This window comes from Convolutriloba macropyga, unplaced genomic scaffold (assembly GCF_964194025.1).
Source record: "Convolutriloba macropyga unplaced genomic scaffold, txConMacr16.3 SCAFFOLD_232, whole genome shotgun sequence".
NCBI lineage: Eukaryota > Metazoa > Xenacoelomorpha > Acoela > Convolutidae > Convolutriloba > Convolutriloba macropyga.
Window position 1 is genome coordinate 64,799 of NW_027449513.1, and position 20,763 is coordinate 85,561.

General features: G+C 49.6%; 2 protein-coding genes across 2 annotated transcripts; one reads left to right on the forward strand and one right to left on the reverse strand.

Annotated features, from left to right (window-relative positions):
- The first annotated feature begins 1,815 nt into the window (after nt 1-1,815).
- On the forward strand, nt 1,816-4,390 carry LOC142355095 (uncharacterized). The gene is made up of 6 exons (XM_075407372.1): nt 1,816-1,907; nt 2,815-2,950; nt 3,037-3,254; nt 3,367-3,419; nt 3,529-3,681; nt 3,779-4,390. Exons 1-6 carry the CDS (start codon nt 1,850-1,852, stop codon nt 4,298-4,300), a joined length of 1,140 nt encoding a protein of 379 aa, XP_075263487.1. The 5' UTR covers nt 1,816-1,849; the 3' UTR covers nt 4,301-4,390.
- Nucleotides 4,391-18,984: 14,594 nt separating this feature from the next.
- On the reverse strand, nt 18,985-20,320 carry LOC142355091 (uncharacterized). Its single transcript, XM_075407369.1, has 2 exons — nt 19,788-20,320; nt 18,985-19,584 (listed from the first exon to the last, which is right to left on the reverse strand). Exons 1-2 carry the CDS (start codon nt 19,896-19,898, stop codon nt 18,985-18,987), a joined length of 711 nt encoding a protein of 236 aa, XP_075263484.1. The 5' UTR covers nt 19,899-20,320.
- Nucleotides 20,321-20,763: the final 443 nt, after the last annotated feature.

Here is a 20,763-nt window from a genome sequence, read left to right on the forward strand (position 1 = left end):
AAAGTATATATATATATATATAGCCACCTACCCTACCAGTCAGTGCTTGGGAGCGCGCAGCCGCCTTTGGGACTCGAATCTCGGGTCAAAAGAGTGGGTGTAAGGATGTACTCGTACTCGTACGCGACGTGGAGTAATACATATATCGTAACGTATGTACCTACGACACACCCGCGAATGGTGTCCTCAAAATGCAAATGAGGGTACGTGTTTTCGATACTCCTGCCGGGCTAGATTAGTACTGGGTTCAGGAATGATTCTAGGAATCCCTGGTTCCCCCGGCTTCCTTCTTAGAGTGGGGCAGGGGCTGTAATTCGACGGCCCACCTTCTGCCGTCCGGGGATGCAAGTACGTGACCCAGGAACCACTCATCCGGGTTGTAGTTAGTCCTCCGCAGACCGTAAAGAATGCGAGAGAAAGGCGTGGAATGCGAGAGAAAGGCTGGAACAACGAGGTGTAGTTTGCGTAGTACTGAATGTCATGTATGTAGCGATTTTTTTTCACCCCCGGGAGAAGGTGGGTAGGTATCGTATTCTATATACCGAAGGCAGTAGAATGGTACGGACACAATAGAAAGGTACGAATATACGTGTATAGAGACGCGCATGCAACGTTGTCGTTGTCATGTATGTAGAAGCGGGCTAGCCAAGGTAGCGTGGCCGACATATCCTTATATGTTGCCGCAGATTGCAGAAATACGTGTTGACGTGTAGTTTTCTGTTCCTCCTACGATGAGGAGCAGCTACCCGGTGAACCGCGGTCCCTGTCCGAAACCTGAAGTGATCGCCGTTGTTTTTCATGTCGATATGCAAACCTAGAATACTTATCCGCTCTTAAAACTGCGGAACGACCTAGATTTTACCGATCGCGCGTCGGCAACCCAACGGAATTACGTCGTGTACCTCCGTTCGTTAGCATCGGGAGCCGCGAGACGTTTGCCTGCGAAGCGTCGGCAAGCACCTAACGCCCCTACCCTCCCCTCCCCTCCCTCCAGCGTAGGAGGAACAGAAAACTACCTCAACACGTATAAGGATATGTCGGCAACATATAAGGATATGTCGGCCACGCTACCCTCTATATGAATATACATGCAGACAGCCTTGCATGCGCGTCTCTATATATATCGATATATCTATACATACTCGTACACGTATATTCGTACCTTCCTACTGTGTCCGTACCATTTTACTGCCTTCGGTATATAGAATACGGTTCCTAGTTCCTACCGGCCCACCTTGTCCAGGGGTTGGAAAAAAAACCGCTGCCTACATGACATTCAGTACTACGCAAACTACACCTTCCAGCCTTTCTCTCGCATTCCACGTTTTCTTTACTCGTACGGTCTGCGGAGGACTACTGTAGCGATAAATACAGCCGGCCCGGATGAGTGGTTCGGCCTGGGTGACACGTTTTGCCTGGTGTACACAATAGTGATATTGTATAGTCGTAGGTATCGCTAGCTTTATAAGAGGTAAGGATACCTACTGTACCTTCCTTAGTAGTACGAATAAAAGTACGGACCCTACCAGTACTCGTACGTGCATGAGTGTACAGTAAGCTAGCTAGCTACGCGAGTGCCGTAGACGTACTGTATCCTCGATCGGGTAAGTAAAGTGGTACTGTACGAGTACTAGTACACAGCTTTTATTACATGCATGCATCCAGCTGTTGATCCCCGCGCTCGCCTTCGGCGCGCCCTTCTCTGTATCTCCGGAGATACAAGACGAGCTAGACGAGGTGCGGTGGATAAGCATTTGCTCCACAGATACCTACCTATCTTCTTTGCAGGCACAGATTCAACGCAGTCGGCCGTGCTACTGTTACCACGGTTGCAGAGGACCGATCAAACATGGCTCCTGATGCCGAGTTCACACTTCTGCGGCGGCGGCATTTCGTGCCCATCGAAGGTGAACCTGGCCCCCAGTTGTCAACCTCCGCTTTGCCTTAGCTGTTGTTATTTCACGGAGACACACGGGTGCAGCTCGACGCTGGAAAGCGGGCCAAAGCCTACAATACCCTGCGCTGTGGGCTCTTCCTGGCCCTTCAGGGTCCACCGCCGCAGATTTGCCACCTAAGCTGGCGCGCCTACACTCCCGATCTCAGATGGGTGCACGCCGTCAACACGCATGTCCTAGCTCGGTTTCTACTGCAGAGCACACCTGGAGATCTGCCGTTTTCCCCTGCTTTTTTCTCAAACAGGCGCGTGCTTGTGCTCGGAGACGTACAACTTCCCGCCTACGGTGCTAACACTCACGCATGCACGCTCCCCGCTCCGCCCGCTGTGGCTGGATAAAAAAATCATAGCCTCGCCATCACTGCATACATGGCTTCCTGCGTAGCATCGTCAACGCTTGCCACAACTCCCGTCCGTCCAGTCATTTTTCCAGCAGTGCGTCTTGTGGGGCCGCGCGGGGCTCATGCTGCACCCACTCCGAACGGCGCCCGCGAAGCGGCGCAGGCCCGGCGCGTCGTACTCCGGGTCTCGCTCGTTGAAAATATCAGCAGGTTCCAGCTTGCAGCCACGGGGCTCGGGAGAATTGTTTTCTATTCGACCCGCACTCGAACTTAGAAGCGTTCGGGGTCGCTACATACGGTTCACACCTGCGACGGGGCCAGAAATACGCCCATGTCAAATGGAGAGATGTACTGCCACAGCGCGCCGCTAGGCCACCCCAGGGCTTCCCCCGTGCTGCACTGTATGTGCTTAACCCCACCCCGCATCGCAGTATTCGAACGAGATATCTCCTGTTGCACCCGGAGATTATGCCACATACAGCCCGGAGCTCACATAGGATATGTGCACTGTTCGCACAGGAAACCGGTCGTGCACCCTTGATATCTTCAGGGTTGTCACAGGCCAAATTGTAGGGACTGCGGCGCGGGTCAGGTACTTCGAGGAAGCCTCTAATGGCGAAGTTCCTGATATCTATCGTAAACCGGTGACTTTGAGGTATGTGTAGGACGCTCCTATTTGACCCTGTCGGCTACCCTCTGATTGTTTGGACAAACTCACTCATCACTGCAACGGTTGCGCAGGCTGCCCAAGGATGATGAAATGTACATCAACAAGTTCGTGGATCGGTTCGCAGATCAAAAGCATGCCACTGGCTATACAAGCAGTCTGGCAAAGAACCGCGACACAGCCCTCCGCTGTCGGGTGGCTACAGAGGAGGCACAGCTTGACACTTGTGCATCGGAAACTCCACATGTGATGGAGAAGCTCGCATTGGACACTGCAAAACCCTCCACACAAGGTTTGTACTAACTCAACGTGGAACACGATACAAACTCAGAGGTCCCGTCTCCCCCTCGCTACATCACGCTTGCACTATCTGTGTACTGAGCACTGTGCACATTTTTCCACAGATGGATTTGAGACTGGGGACCACACATCATCACCAACCATGATTGAACCACCCGTGAGTGCTGCCCAGATAATCGTATACACGCAACTTTTCTGATTGCGGCATTTACTCCAGGGTTCTCTGCACTCAATATTTTCTGACCTGGCCTCGTTGCATTCTGCAGAAGTCTTGTGTGAAGAAAGACATCCCCATAGAGAATGTGGCTCGGTACTTTCATCTACCCATCCATCTTGCAGCGGATGCATTAAAGGTTGGTGAGACTTGGCTGAAGCAGAAGTGCCGTGAGCACAACATCAAGCGCTGGCCATACAGAAAGGTAGAGTACGCCTCATCATGCACTGATAATCTTGCCATGCTTCTATTTCTGTTTGCTCCGAAGCTCATCTGGACTTGTGGTTTCCTTGTCACGGCAGGTCAAGAGTCTGGATAAGTCAATAGAGAAAGTGATGGCAGCCATCAGTGACTGCAAGGACCCGAAGCAGCTCCAGAACTTGCAAAATCAGGCTGCAGAGCTGCGATCTCACAGGCAGCAATACTATTTCATCCCAAGCGCCCCACAGCAGGATTCAGATGCCCTTGATGTAGCTGCGATAGACAACGGCAACCCACTTGAGCCTCTGAATGCGGAGAGCCCCTGTACAGACACCGCTGCCCCAGCCGGATCACTTCCCAGGCCCCCATCTGTCGGATCCAAGCGATCAAGCCCAGAGACAAGCAGTGCGCTGCCATCACCGTCGAAATTGATTCGAAAATCTATCCAAGGCGAGCTCGAGGACAAGTTGCCCACACATTCAGCAGCTTTGTCGTCCCTGAGTTTCCTGTCTCCCGCAAATCTCAAGGCCATTAACTGCCCCTCTGCAAAGTGCTCAGCCGCTGATACTCTCGGCTATGCCTCTCCAGTCCGCTCCCCTGGGTTGCAGCGGATGGTTACCTGAAGACTTCTCTGGCGATACTATCCCTTAGTATCTCACGAAGTACATTCTAATGCTATGCCATTTGTCAGAATCGTCACCAAAACAACACGAACCCGCATGACCTGTAAGACAGAATTCGTCAGAGTTAGTAAGCTAGGCTGCTGGCTTTGCTCTGCTCCATGGCTGCAACTGCACCTTTCACACCGCATCAACCACCTCAATGCCCATCCTGAGTAGTCAAGATGATAAACTGGGGGGTTGCAAGTGGGAAGCAGTGTGTATAAGCTCTTGTAGACAGATGTGGTGGCTCAGTGACGTCGGTGTCGTCAGGAAAGAAGATTGTGTGCAGCACTGGCCAGAACCAGAACTACCTTCGTTCATCCTCGTCCGGAGTGGTGCCAGGAGCCCTGGTCACACTGCACCAGCAGTGTCATGCTCCTTTAACATAGATGAGGAAATAGCCATGCGGGCGCAGACAGAAGATGAAGGACCACAGGGCGGTGCCTTATTACCGCTCCATCATCCTGCTGCGGCTGAGCGGAATGTGACACCTGTTTGACAGAGAGCTGCGTTGTAGCAACCTGAGGGGTTGTGATAGATACAGTGTTACTGGGGAAGGGAGAAGCACCCATGGGCTACCACAGTCATATTGTGGCGCCTCCGAGGCACTACAGCGACTGGCCTGGTGCAGAATAAGAATCAGCAAGACTCGGCACAACTCGGCACATGGAAATCCAAGTCCAGATAGTGCAGTTGCTTCCAGGATCCTGCAGACACGCATGTGCATCAGCAGATCCTTGGTTGTCATCACAACCTGGTGGTTCGCCACGTTGACAACGATGTCTACCTCGGGTGTTGGCTTAGGTCTCCATTCTGTTCTGCGCGCCCAGGACCCTTGTAATCCATCCGGGCATGGTGTGCTTCTCAGGAGTCTTAAACTCGAGATTTCGAATCACACGAACTGATACAAAGTAGCTTCCGTAGTGTTGGCCTGCTCCCAGAGAAAAGAGACTGCAGTGTTGGCGTTGATATCAAGCAATGCAAATCAACTCTTCCCTAAGAATGGTTGCATTATAACAAAACCACTTTTTTTTCGCAATTGCTTGTCTATTTAGGACGTAGCCCTGGGAGCCACATCTTCCGCGCTCCATAATCTTAAATATAGGCATCCGAGCATTCTTAGGGTCACTATGGTCACGCTCTTACTGCATCTTTACATTCTTGTCTCCTTACATTCTTACCTTTAATAGGAGTACTGCATCTTTACACTCTTAAAGCTCACGGTGATTACAGAAATAAACCACCCTTCCCCCAACCACCACCCTTTTTGCCTTTCGCCTATTTATAGTAGTCCAGGATGCTCTGCAGGAGGTCAGCAGCAGACACATGGTAGAAGCATCAGCTGGGATTTGATGGCGTGGATTAGGTGTAATTGTACGTTTTAGAGAATAAAATCTTGCTGAAATCTGTAATATGCAGATATTCAGGTTGGGGGGGTGGTTGTGAACGAAAGACAGATTGGACCTAGGGCAATGATTGGCGATGTACAGTGGTTAGATATGAAAGTAATGCCCATGAGATTGCCCACATGATTGCGAGGTACGTCACAACTCGCCCAGGTGGGTGAAGGACGCGCTCTGGGTAGTAGGCACCTGTGGCGTCACTGGGGTAAGGTTTGGCATGCAGCGCCTGGGCTGAGCGCAGACTCCGCTGTTGCGCAGATGGCGAGGTTATATGGCGCACAGTTGCTAGAAACGCCTTCGAATGGAAATACAAACGATGAAGGTGCGCGACATGGCGAGAAGAAAGTGATTTCATGTATAGGGTGGGCTTGGTGGGACAAGGTGCTTCAGGAGTGAGGTCGCATGCGCGCTTGCAGGACGCGCAAGGGGCGCTACTGAGCGCGCGCTGACGAAAGCAGGAGTTTCAATGGCGATTACAAAGAGTATCGCTTGAATGTCGACCATTGGCGATCGGAAAAAGCATTGAGGTAAGCAACATGAAGTAGAAATGACGTGTTTCATGCATGGTTTGAAGTGCAGTGGAGGCAAGGACTGAGTCTGGTGTTGGGATGCGCTGTTCAGTGAGCGGAAGTAGTTGTCAGGACGTTTTGGACGCGCGAATCATTCATCACATGTATGATACTGATTCCGATCGAGAAGAACGATGAAGTAAGCTGCATGAAGTTGAAAAGATGTGTTCCATACATAAGAACAGGTGCAGCAGTGGCAAAGACTGACTATGATGCTGGGATGCGCTGTGCAGGTCGACAATAAGAGGGGATAGGCGAAACAAGATTTTGCAGGGTACAAGCATTCATAACTTCAATAATAAAGAAGAATCACAGACATCATAGCAGAGGTGAGATGTGGAACACTTGCAGTGCACATTCTTGCATACCTTGCAGCATACCATGCCTGAATAGTAGCTCGCAAAGTCCACAAATTGGCTTCATGCAGGTGTCGTAAGCCAGAGTGTTATGTCCGTCTGACATGTCATATGGCACCGCTGTAGGGTGTCTACTTACTATTGGCGCAGCCAGTAAGACAACACGACATTTCATTCATGTCGGGGACAGCAATGGCTGCATAGTATGCAATCCAAATGAGTAATATTTCCATGCATTATTCAGGTGCTGAAAGGCAAAGATGTTTCAATCTGGCATTTCATGTGGCATTGCAGTAGCTTGTCCACCTGCTGCATGGCATTACTTGGACAAAACGACATTTCTTGTGTCGGGGCCAGCAACGGCAGCATAGTATGCAATCTGGTTTTTGTTCGTAGCATTATGCAGCTGCCGTAAGGCAGGGTTTTTATTTAATCTGCCATTTCATATGGCGCCGTAGTAGCTTGTTCGCCTACTGCATGGCATATTAAACTGGACAACGCGACATTTGATTTGTGTCGGGGCCAGCAATGGCTGCATAGTATGCAATCTCAATGACTGCTGTAAATCTGGCACTGCAAATCCAAATTTGTAAGTATTAGTGTTTTACTTCTACAAGAATAGTGCCTCCTTCTATGCAGATCTGAATTATATTTTACACAACATCATATATGCACATCCCAGAACGTTGGTAATAGTCTGTGGTGTGTTTTGAATGCCAAATTACCTGTGTATGTTACAGGGCATAAGCCAGAACATAAATAATGCAAGAAGAATTTGATAGAAACGACATCTATTGCACACCGCCTAGCATTCAGAGCTTACAAGCATGGAATCTATATGACCAGTTGCTATGTGAAGCTGTAGTAGTATGCCCTGTGTGTGGGCATGCTAACATCTGCACATATTGCCCAAGAGAGAAAAAACACGATTTCGATGCGGAATTTCAAGACCGCGAAATGCAAAGCAGTTGTCTCCATGCATACATGTCATACTCCCATCTACACCACGTAATGTTTGTGACAAAATTAGATGAAAAAGTGTCATCAGCATTAATTTGCAAACAGTGTAGTCGGTTTTTATACTGTGCGAGCAAAAACAAAAAGAGCAAACTATGAACACTATGCAATCTAATGCAAAGGAAGTGTTGGTCATTCTGCACAGGCCCAGCATGCATGCAATGGTTGCATAATATGCAAACTAAATGACTGTTTTCCAGCGTTATGCAGCTGCCGTAAGGCAGGGTTCTTATTAAATCTGCCATTTCATATGGCGCCGCAGTAGCTTGTCCACCTACTGCATGGCATAACCTGGACAAAACGACATTTGACTTGTGTCGGGGCCAGCAATGGTTGCATAATATGCAAACTAAATGACTGTTTTCCAGCGTTATGCAGCTGCCGTAAGGCAGGGTTCTTATTAAATCTGCCATTTCATATGGCGCCGCAGTAGCTTGTACACCTACTGCATGGCATAACCTGGACAAAACGACATTTGACTTGTGTCGGGGCCAGCAATGGTTGCATAATATGCAAACTAAATGACAATTTTCCAGCATTATGCAGCTGCCGTAAGGCAGGGTTCTTATTAAATCTGCCATTTCATATGGCGCCGCAGTAGCTTGTCCACCTACTGCATGGCATAACCTGGACAAAACGACATTTGACTTGTGTCGGGGCCAGCAATGGTTGCATAATATGCAAACTAAATGACAATTTTCCAGCATTATGCAGCTGCCGTAAGGCAGGGTTCTTATTAAATCTGCCATTTCATATGGCGCCGCAGTAGCTTGTCCACCTATTGCATGGCATAACCTGGACAAAACGACATTTGACTTGTGTCGGGGCCAGCAATGGTTGCATAATATGCAAACTAAATGACTGTTTTCCAGCATTATGCAGCTGCCGTAAGGCAGGGTTCTTATTAAATCTGCCATTTCATATGGCGCCGCAGTAGCTTGTCCACCTATTGCATGGCATAACCTGGACAAAACGACATTTGACTTGTGTCGGGGCCAGCAATGGTTGCATAATATGCAAACTAAATGACTGTTTTCCAGCATTATGCAGCTGCCGTAAGGCAGGGTTCTTATTAAATCTCAAGGACCCGAATCAATAAGGGAAGCCCTTAGATTGATCTCTTGATCTTTGAGGGTTGGTATATATTGTTGGTGCACCAATCTTTAATAAGGGGAGGTATTGTTGGTGCACCAATCTTTAAGGGGAGGTATTGTTGGTGCACCAATCTTTGAGGGGACGTATTGTTGGTGCACCAATCTTTGAGGGGAGGCATTGTTGGTGCACCAATCTTTGAGGGGACGTATTGTTGGTGCACCAATCTTTATGGTAGGGAGTTGTTGGTGCACCGATCTACGCATTTTGGATTGGTGCATCATAGATCAATTCCAATGTTCCTACTATTACGTAAGATTACGAGTATAACGGTTGTTGGTGCACCGATCTACGTACGGGGCCCGGTATTGTTGGTGCACCAATCTACGGGTTCCGGTATTGTTGGTGCACCGATCTACGAGCCCCCGTATTGTCGGAGCACCGATCTTTCAGGGGAGGTATTGTTGGTGCATCAATCTTTGAGGGGAGGTATTGTTGGTGCACCAATCTTTGAGGGGAGGTATTATTGGTGCACCAATCTTTGAGGGGAGGCATTGTTGGTGCACCAATCTTTGAGGGGAGGCATTGTTGGTGCACTGATCTACTACTATTTCGCTGATGCATCAACAATCTGCGATGCATCAATGCATGATTCGGGTCCTTGTTAAATCTGCCATTTCATATGGCGCCGCAGTAGCTTGTCCACCTACTGCATGGCATAATCTGGACAAAACGACATTTGACTTGTGTCGGGGCCAGAAATGGTTGCATAGTATGCAAACTAAATGACTGTCTTCCAACATTAATATGCAACTGCCGTAAGGCAGGGTTCTTATTAAATCTGCCATTTCATATGGCGCCGCAGTAGCATGTCCACCTACTGCATGGCATAACCTGGACAAAACGACATTTGACTTGTGTCGGGGCCAGAAATGGCTGCATAGTATGCAAACTAAATGACTTTTGTAATTCTGGCACTGCAAATCGTACATTGGACTTGTGTACTTACTGCAAAACGACATTTGATATGTGTCGGGGCCAAGCAATGGCTGCAAAGTATGCAATGAGTGAGATCCAGCTGAAATCCTTTGTTACCTAGTAACCATAGACCTGCACTGCTGCAAATTTTGAAAACTGAGAAACATTATATGGGTTGGAAAGAGCGGTAACTAGATGTTATCATTGCTACACGTATGAAAGAGTAGTCCTCTGTGTTCGTGCATGCTAGAAAGTGATATAATATTTATATAGCTCGATGTTCACCTGAATGCAAGACCGAATTAAGAGCAAATTCCGCGTCGGAGGCCAGCAATTGCTAGATATTATGCAATAAATGAGAACAGACTGATATGCTATATAACCTGACCATTGACATACCAAAGTCAACCAAAGTCACTCAGGTACACACTCAAAACTTGTAGTAGCAATCAAATGCTTGGCAAGTGCTAGAGATACACAAGACACTGGAAGTTTTAATCTGCCCATGTTCATGTACTATGTTTTACTAGTACTTATAGTTCTGCCAACGTATTGCTTTTCTTTGGTATTTTTCAACTTGCACAAAAAAGTTTCGCGTAGTTAGTAATATGTATTGCTCACCATTTGCACATGACAGTGCTTTGCCAGACCACAAGGGCACCCTCTCCAGTGCTCTTATGCACGTGCAGTGCAATGCCGGGCGTGAGGGGAAGGTCCCAATTGCCTAGCCTGCTCAGACTGTATGACGGCTCAAGTCCTTGAAAGGATCGAACCGCCCGTTCTGAATGTGCAGGACATTAGGAGAAGGGCACTAGACGAGCAATATGAGACGGCCCCCATTGCTTTGACTTGCTCAGACTGTATGACGGCTCAAGTCCCCGAAGGGATCGAACCGCCCGTTCTAAATGTGCATGCCAAGCCACAAGGGCCCCCTCTCCTGTGCTCCTATGCACGTGCAGTGCAATGCCAGGCGTGCGGGGAAGGTCACAATTGCCTAGCCTGCTCAGACTGTATGACGGCTCAAGTCCTTGAAAGAGTCGAACCGCCCGTTCTGAATGTGCAGGACATTTGGAAAAGGGCATTCACCAAGCCTGAGGAGAAGGCCCCATTGCCCTGACCTGATCAGACTGTATGACGGGTTAAGTCCCCAAAGGGATCGAACCGCCCGTTCTGATTGTGCCGGCCAAGCCAGTGAGACCCCCACCCGTACTTTGTGCAACCATGCTCTTCGGTTCTTACCCCTCCTCCCACCTAAATATGTGCAATAACTTCTACTCTACTAGGGGTGGGCAGGCCCATGAAGCCTGAACCGCCAGAATGTATGGTGCCCCATTATATCCCGGAAGGGAACGGAGCACCCGTTATGTGTGTGCGGCTCTATCAGGAGTAGGCAGGCCCATGAAGCCGGAACCGCCAGAATGTATGGTGCCCCATATCCCCGAAGGGAACGGACCACCCGATCTGTGTGTGCGGCTCTATCAGGAGTAGGCAGGCCCATGAAGCCTGGACCGCCAGAATGTATGGTGCCCCATATCCCCGAAGGGAACGAAGCACCCGTTCTGTGTGTGCGGCCCAGGTGCCCTAGCCCCAGTGCCCTGGTGCCATGCAAGTGTGGTGTGCATGAGTGAGGATGAGAAATTAAGGCAGAGTTCAGCAACAACTTGCTTACACCCTACTGTACGATGAACGCCCACCTACTCTAAGTCAAGGGGGGAAATCCTAAAGCAAAAACGCCTGGGAAAAATTCTAAAGGAAAAATGCCTGGGAACAAAAACGGACTAAAAAGACCTAACGGTCAGCGCGCTGGCCCCTCTGGTCCCCGTGGCCGCTGTTGCCGCCCCCTCCGCTGCCGCTGGCCGCCGCCACCGCCGGTTCCGCTGGTTCCACCACCTGTGGGGACGGGCTGCCAGATTCGGCGTCCTTGCTCCGGCTCCCCGACCCTGTGAACCACCACGCACTGTCAGCGACAGCCCGTGGTCCGGTAGGAACTGTACGGCCGCAAATCGGCCGTCAGTTACCCGTGCGGCAGGGGGGTGCCTTACCTCTGCGGCGCGGCCGTGCCTGCCGGCACCCATGCTCCGCGGGCCCTCCAGCTCGTCGCAAGGGCCAGCTGCGCGCCTGCTCATTCCGCAGGGGTCACGCCAGCCGGCCCGGGTAGCAGCGGCACAGGCACAAAAGTCAGATCGAAAGCAATTGCGAACAGGCGGCACCACAATTCCCCCCCCCCCCCCCCCCCCCGCCCGGGCCCCACGCGGCCGGCCAGGCCTGCCCGGCCCTGAGCCCCAGCCATAAGCTGTGTACGAGTACTAGTACTAGGTACGAGTACCAGCAGCTACTTTACCCTACCCTAACCTGCCCTAGCCTCACCTACCCTAACCTACCGCTACCCTGCCTACCCCACCTAACCTATCTACGTCCCTGTTTCTATGTTTCATGTTGTAAACAAGGGGCGAACGCACGGATACGGACCTACCCGGGCCTTCGGCCCGGGCGGGCCCGGGCAGAGCCCGGGCCGGCCACCCCCAGATCTTGCCTAATTAGGAGCGTGACAAACAAACAAACATACATACAAACAAAAACACAAACTGACACCACTTCACTCTAATAATATTAGGAAAATGTTAATTGGAACCAGTGGTTCCAGTCTTAATTTAGCCCAATGTCATATTTGCTTTTGGGAGTGGAGTGTGCAGATATAAGGAATAGAATATCGCTAGACAGCACCGTTGCGTGATGCCGTGCACGCTAGAGCGTGGGGCTCCAACCCGAGTGGTCAGGGTTCAAGCCCCGGCGGGGGCCGGTGGGGCGGCAACAGGACGAGGTAGTGCATCCTTTTAGGGTTTTTAGGGTTTAGGGGTTTAGGTGTTTTCGGGTTTAGTTCGAGTTACTTCGGTCTGGGCTAAATTAAGACTGGAACCAATGGTTCCAATTAACACCACCCCTAATATTATATTAGGCCACTTCTTAGTAAATTCTTCATTTGAGTATTTCGGCCTAAAAGGGTCACGGTTCCCGAATCGGGACTTCTTATTAAATTTTAGTGGCCGTTAAATCAGGGGGCCAAAAGGTTCTAAAAGTTTTGAGGCTCGATCGGAGACTATTTCGGCTGAAATACTCCTGACCCTTTTAGTTTTTGTGTTGACCCTTTTAGCCCCCCTGCTCGCTGCCCGACCGGAGGCTGTACTTTAGCTTAGAGTACAGACTCCCGCACAGGACGATCAGCCGATCCGTCGGGCTGCTGATCGTCCCGTGCACCCGCCCGCGTTTGCTGCTGCCCGCGTTTTCTGCCGCCCGCGCTTGCCGCCGATCGCGTCCGGCGCCGCCCGCGCTGGTCAGATGGTCACTGCGAGCGACCATCTGTAGTCGCGACAGCGCCGGGGGCCGTTGTTTAGCCGCAAGCGGTACGGCACCGACCAGGTGCTCGTACTGCAAGCCGGACAACGTTTGCCGTGCGATTTGCACGAGTACTAGTACAAACTGGTACGTTTTAGCCTCGGGAGCTAAAAATTTAATAAGAAGTCCCTTTTATAAAAGTCCGCCGATGGAGGTGCGAGCAGGGGGCAAAAAGGGTCACGGACTATTTCGGTATAAAAGGGTCACGAACGAAGAATTTACCAAGAAGTGGCCTTACCGTTTGCAAGCAACCGTACGTTGACAGCGTATTTTGTTGTATTTTTATTAATACCGGTAATAAATACATTTGCGTGCAAATTAATAGGGTCCACGGTGTTATTAAGGTTTCGCAGAAAATACATTGCTGTCCCACAAAACACCAGGAAATGCAATACGAAAAATTGAAACTCCGCCTCTGTATTTCGGTATTAAGTTGTAGGGGTATACCCTATCCGTACCCTACCTACCGCAATCGAAAGTCGGCGAGTTAAGGCCGAAGCCAGAGGCGCAGACGTCGGTTTCCGGCACAAGCCTTCACCCCTGCCAACATGCTGCCCGAAGCAGCGTTGGCAAACGGTTGCGACGCCGGAAGGACGGCCAGCTGGAAGGGTTTGCGACATAGGGGAGGGTGTACGCGATAGGATTGCCGATATTGTGCCTGGTTGTGCGTTCGATCGGAGCGATTCGAACCGTTGTGGTGATCGTCTCGCAACCTCGTAGGCAGGGTAGGGTATCTCCTACGTACTCGTAAGCGGGCCGGCACTGTCTGTACAGATATCGAAATTCGAAAGTGGGACTTATTATGGCCTAACTTCACTTTCGAAACTGGGCACCTCGTCATACCCTGCTTACCCTAGGTGCTCATTTAAATGCGACTGTATCCTTGGTGCTCACAACACACATCACAAAATACAGCCAGGAAATACGAGTAAACAAAATATAATTAAAAATACCTCGATATTACCGTTTGCAAGCAACCGTTGACAGCAGCAAATAAAATATAATAATACAACGCGTATCAACTAAATACATTTTGGTACGTTTTCTCCTTCAGAAAATACAAAATCGCCTCAGAAAATACCCCCAAAAACTAGAGAATAGCATGTATCGGGGTATTTAATTATATTTTGTTTACTCGTATTTCCTGGCTGTATTTTGTGATGTGTTTTGTGAGCACCATGGATACAGTCGCATCTAGGGTATGACAAGGTGTCCAGTTTCGAAAGTGAAGTAGGTAGGGTACGGATAGGGTATACCCCTACAACTTAATACCGAAATACAGAGGCGGAGTTTCAATTTTTCGTATTGTATCGCTATTTCCTGGTATTTTGTGGGATAATAATGGCTGATCCGCCATGGACCGAACAAATGTTGTACTTTTAAAAATGTATTGGCTGTTGTTTTGATACCCGCTTGTGTTTTCTGACTGGAGAGTGCTAGGTTTTTAATACTACTACTACCACCACTATGGGCTGACACTGCTGTTGCGGTAGGTACCACACGTAGTGCCTTAGTACTTACCTCTTTGCCAATATATAGCTACCTAACTAAGAACGTGCCTCCCTGACCACCCGCCGGCCGCCAATTAGCTCCCCCCTTGCTCACCTACGCACCCTCCTACCTACGCCGCGTACCGACATACCCACCTACGCCTAATGCCTATACGCACTTGCATACACGCACCTACATATCTACCATGGTTGATATCGGGATTTTGCGGCAATATCATGTTGCATTCAAGTTTATCGGTATGACGTGCAGCGCAGCTTGTCGACATTTCACACTGCAATTTGATATGTAATTATGGCTACGCCATCTGAACAATGTTTTTTTGCGGCCTGGTTCGAAGATCGAACAACCGTTTGACGTATAACCGGAACGGTATGAATGCAGGTACGACTACGAGTACCGGGGTCGAGGGCTGCGGGATCAGTACCGGGGTCGGGCGTCGGGGGTCGGGGGTCAGGGTTGGGGGTCGGGGGTCGGGGGTCGGGGTTGGGGGTCGGGGGTCGGGGGTCGCGATGCGGGACATGCAGCTAGCAGGGACGAGTACTAGCTAGTACTGGTACGTATGTATCCCCTTGCGCCGCTGGTCGGTAGGGTAGGTACGCCTGTCTACTACTACCTACTACTTGTACCTACCTACCTACCCTACCCTACCCTGCCGGGCCTACACAAGCAGTTGAGCCGTTCATTGACTAGTACGAGTACTAGCTAGAGGGATGCTCTAGCTCTCTCTCTCTCTAGAGAGAGGATAGAGACAGGAGGGAGATGTAGAGTAACAAGTGTGTATGCAGAGAGAGGAAGCGTTTGGTTGAGTTACCAACTCCTGATCGAGATAAGCTACTCGTACTGTACTGTATCCTTACCTACTGCACGAGTACGTACAGCAGCGAATCGATCGATCTATACCTACGGTTTCCGTCCCGTATTGCGTACGGGTACAGCTACAACGTTTGCGGACACACAGACACAGACACACACACACACACACACACACACACACAATTTCGAGCAATAGACCGAACATTTGTTCAGAACGGCAATGTATTTTCTGCGAAACCTTAACACCGTGGACCCTATTAATTTGCACGCAAATGTATTCATTTTCGGTATTAATAATAAAAATACAACAAAATACGCTGTCAACGGTTGCTTGCAAACGGTAATAAATGCTATTCTCTAGTTTTGGGGGTATTTTCTGAGGCGATTTTGTATTTTCTGAAGGAGAAAACGTACCAAAATGTATTTAGTTGATACGCATTGTATTATATTTTATTTCCTACTGTCAACGGTTGCTTGCAAACGGTAATATCAGGATTCCATTGACTACAAATTTGTTGGATTTTAGTTTTTACGAACCTACGAAGTACAATAGAGGACATTCCCAATTTCCCGATCCACTGGATAACCACATTTTTATCCTGTACTGGTGAAAATTTGTGGGACACACGACTGCCCCCAGCCGCCGGAAACACCGTGAAACTGCGGCTCCGCGGCTCCCGCCGCGAGCACCGCGGACAACATGTTCACCACCCGGACAGCGATATTCTAGGTTAAAGCCTGGACCTGTCCTGGGATGGTGTGACGGCTGGCGGGGGCTGTCGGTATGTGTCCGACGATATCCGATGATGGCCGCCGCTGCCTAGGTGACATAGGCCAGCAGGACACTAAACTGTCTTTCGAAATCTGCCTGCTGCCCTTAGGCGGCTTAGGGCACGGCGGCCATCATCGGACATCGTCGGACACATGCCGACGGCTACCGCAAGCCGTCACACCATCTCAGGACAGGTCCAGGCTTTGACCTAGATCGCTGTCCGGGTGGTGAACATGTTGTCCGCGGTGCCCGCGGCGGGAGCGGCGGGTGTTTACGGCTGCCGGGCGGCAGCCGTGTGTCCCACAAATTCCGTACTTAAACACCGTGCGCGAAATTGGGAATGTCCTCGATACCCGAACGAAGATGTATTGCGGAAATGTATCTCTCGGAGATACAATATATTGCACCTTCATAGAGAGACAGATCTGCCTCTCTCTCTCTGTCTCTCTCTCTCTCATAGAGAGAGAGAGAGAGAGAGAGAGAGAGAGAGACTACTTGCACCTTCATATTATTATATGTAGGGTAGGTACCGTACGTTAGGTACCCACCTATCTAAGAAAACAGACAGCTTATCATCGGGGGAGGTCAGATCGGAGGGGGGCAGCCTAAACCAAATGAATAAGTTACGATGGCCTAATGCACGTACAGTACAACTCACGACTCACGACTCACGAGTTGCACGTCCTTTATTTTTCCACCCCCGGGAGAAGGTGGCCGGTGGGTCGCACGTCCTATCTATCTTCAATCTTCAAATTGACAAATTCTTCTAAGGCGACACTGATTTGTTTTGTTGTTTTAGGTGAGCAATCCGCTCAGAATGGGGGGGGGGGGGGGGGGGGACATATATATTATGTGGCTCTAAACAAATTATTTGGGTCCGAGTATTTTGTGCAGTGTCAGGATGAGTGTTGATGTAGAATCGGGGGTTCTTCAGCTTGAGACCTCCAGAGAGAGCCCAGAAAACGTCCGAACATGCCCGAAAGAGACGTTTCTGTGCTTGAGCGAACAAAACAGGTCAATCGGGCGACCCACGCCCAGGTATCAGCCGGGCGGACGACCCTTGGTCCACCCACCCCCAAACGGGGCGTATTCCTGTATAGTACTTTAAGCAATACTTCAAGAATAAATTTGTTGTTTGGGGGGGCGAAATCCGAGGGGGGTAACCTAAAACAACAAAACAAATCAGTGTCGCCTAATAATGTATCTAATAATGATCTCTACCACGCGTGTCATCGAAATACCCCTCATATATAGATAGTGTATAGCAGGCTGACGTCCTTCTCAGAGGTATTTTTAAAAAAGCAAGCTCTGTAGCTCTGTAGATGTCTCTATAATTATAGTAGCACAACAAATCCGTCTGGCCTCGTGAGTCGTGTACACATTTAAGAACTGCCAATACAGTAGGAATACAAGTACTGCCGATGTCTGCGTGCGGAGAACAAAACTGGGGGCGCGAAATCAAAGATGTTTCGTCTATCTATTGTTCTATTATCGCTACTATTCGGATCTGGTTAGTCGTCAAGTGAGCGACGATGCGCGCTCTCAAACGAGCCATGGCTGCAAGACGCAGTTAGAGGAAGGCAACGAAGGTACAGCCAGATGTTGTGGAATGCTCTGGAACCTATCGAGACGCCAAACGAACGCTTTAGGAAGGATTCCGTGGTTCGCGCACCACTAAATGTGTACCCAGAGTGCCTGCTCTGCCATCCGCTGCGATCCTAGCACGGAACCGCACGAAGGGCCCCCACCGGCACATTTTGTTTCCCAGGGGCAAGTTGGTGTAACCTGAGGGGAAGAAGAAAAGAGGAAATCGGGGGAAATCAGACGACATGCTATGGGAATATCAGGAATCAAAACGAAACAGGCAAGGCAACAGAGCAGCTTGTGGGGCAGCCTTTGGCAGTACACACGTGATCAGTACAAAAATGGAGGTTCTTAAATTGTGTACATCGTATGATCGAAACTGATTTGTTGTGAGTCCCTGCCCGGCTGGAGGCTGAAGAGTGAAGAGCATGAAGCTACAGTAGCGGTACGAGCTGCTACTAGTATCTCCTACGCTAGGTAGTACGGTACCTACCTCGTCACCTGATCCATCCGCGAGCAGGTCAACCAACCCAAACCACATATTGTATTCGCAGACATACAAATGCATCCACATCGCTCGAGTGCGAAACTGTGCGGTCACATGCCGATTCGATCAGCGAGCGATGAAAGGAGTGCACAACCCGCGTCACCTGCAGCCTAGGATTTCAGCCAGGGAACATGGCTCGTCATGTTGTTTGTTCTTGCGAAGCTAGCTATTACAATATGAGCCTTGCATTTGATCTGACGCAACGGCAGGCCTCTATGCCTTGCTAAGTCAATGAGAGAAGTGTCGGTTCGATAAGATGTGACATTCCCGTTCGACGGGGTCAGCACCTGTTCATACCAATTCTCCCATTCACATGCAACACCGCCATTCCCAATTGATCATACCATGGCCACTGCCTACTAAGTTTAGATAGGGTGGAGCAGCCTGTTTTGTCACAAAGCAAGCTACACAATCAAGCCAAAGTAAGCTGCTGTTGTTGAAGCGGTGTATATTATAGACGGACACTGCATCCGTAAAAATGCTCTGTTGGAGAAATGGGCTGGGCGTAATTTCGCTAATTTGTGTAGAACTGACCGTCAAGGGTAAAAAATTACAACAATGCCGTGCACCAGGGATATCTGATATAAATTCATAAACAACACTGCAACCTCACTGTGTGTTCCGTAATGCTAATCTCCGTTCGTATGAGTACTCAGTAAAGGGAGCAGTGGGTAGGATTGGCCCTTCAGTGGGACGTGGCTGCTGCCCTTGAATCACAAACTGGCCGTACGGCCTCCCGTGAAACGCTGCCTCCAGTTTCGTCTGGTAACTCCATATGACATATAGGAAGTAAAGCTGAACCACAACAGAGACAAGAGCACACAACCATATGAATACTGCCAGCAGCACTACCTGCCAGACCTCCTTCAGCGGTGAGTTTGGGTCCTGATAGTCAATAGAGATTCCGACGGTCCACATTACTGCAGCGATCAGGATGAGAAATGCCATCACGAAGAACGTCCACTTGCAGGCCTTGTAGTACCGTGCAGCAGGCACCACTGCTTTCTCATAGCTCAGTCTGACAATTGCACCCTCATTGAGCGTTGCAATGAGGCCGAGAATCCCGATGCAGAAGAATAGTGATGCTGCGATGAATTGGAATAAGAACATGGCGAAGTAGGCTCCAGAGGTGGTAGAGCTGCTGCCTGTCCCCAAAGCAGAAAGAAGTGTGCTGATGGCTGTAATCAGGTACCATAGCCCTCCAAGAAGCTGTAGGATGCATGCATCAGTCAAAAGTGATTCAGCGACTTAATATGGCAAGGAATTTGTGAAAGAAGATCTGCAACTGGACACGATTTCAATCATGAAATGCGCACATGCGTGTGGTGTGGAGGATAATATCGCACTTCACGCACGGCCTAGATGAGACATGGTATAGCTTGTCATTTATCATCTTCAGCAAGTTTCAATACCTGTAGAATAGCTATTGTCATGACTCCACCTCTCAGGCCGCAGCAAATGGGGACACATCCGCAGCACCAATCTGTCGGATGAGGCTCCCACTGCAAAGGAAGGCACCGCATCGGGCAAGAGCGGGAGGTAAAGCTAAGCTCTAGAGACAGGTACGGTAGCAGAGCTTGCTCCCCATTAGTACAGAAAAATGCCCAACGAAATAACCATAACTATGCGGAGTGGGAACGAGAGTCGCCATTGAATACTGAAATGAGCGAAGGCTTTAGCGAAAGGGTGTTTTCCATTTTCGGGTTTGTCATTGTATCATTTGTTTCTCTGTGAAGCCGACGAGTGCGCAGAGTGTGACGAGACATTCACTTGACTGTGGGGACAAGGAACTCCGGATACCATATCGTAGCGCTTGTTGACGGCTCAGCAGCCGTCAGTCAATCGTCGGACACTGATTTACAGCACGAGTTATCAAATATCAAGTCTGGTACAGACGATTATCGCGACTGCAGCTCGCGGCGTTGTTTGCGGTTTGTTCGCAAGGCAGCTGGGTGCGACCTTGATCGAATGCCCCCAGCCGGCCGGGACGCATGCGTATGAACATAGTGCTTACATATCGATCCTACTACCCTACTATCAAGAGCTGTGAGGCTGCTCCCGGGCTTGTAATCAACCTCTCACTATCAAGAGCTACTATCTCCTAACTACGTACTAGGGTGTAGTAGGAGATACATGTGCATTGTTTCATTTTAAAAAATACTAGGGCAGTCCGGCTCAACACCGGTGCTAGCAACTACAGCACAGTAGGTGCCCTAATTGTCATATCGCACATATAATATATTGGTGGCGGGGTGGGTCGGGGTCCATATGTGGATTATTGGCTTGTAAAATTGTATAGATATGCACCCATATGAACCTATGTATGCTTGTAGGTGTATCATATAAGGAATGGTGGTATGGTATATGGTCCATAGCTGGATAATATTT

Bases quoted from the DNA above. Each gene is read 5' to 3' on its own strand.
- LOC142355095 (XM_075407372.1), top strand. From the start codon at position 1,850: ATGGCTCCTGATGCCGAGTTCACACTTCTGCGGCGGCGGCATTTCGTG. The intron at 3,255-3,366 runs GTTTGTACTAAC...ATTTTTCCACAG, and splicing joins TGCAAAACCCTCCACACAAG to ATGGATTTGAGACTGGGGAC. The intron at 3,420-3,528 runs GTGAGTGCTGCC...TGCATTCTGCAG, and splicing joins CAACCATGATTGAACCACCC to AAGTCTTGTGTGAAGAAAGA.
- LOC142355091 (XM_075407369.1), bottom strand. From the start codon at position 19,898: ATGCGGTGCCTTCCTTTGCAGTGGGAGCCTCATCCGACAGATTGGTGC. The intron at 19,585-19,787 runs GTATTGAAACTT...TGCATCCTACAG, and splicing joins TGACAATAGCTATTCTACAG to CTTCTTGGAGGGCTATGGTA.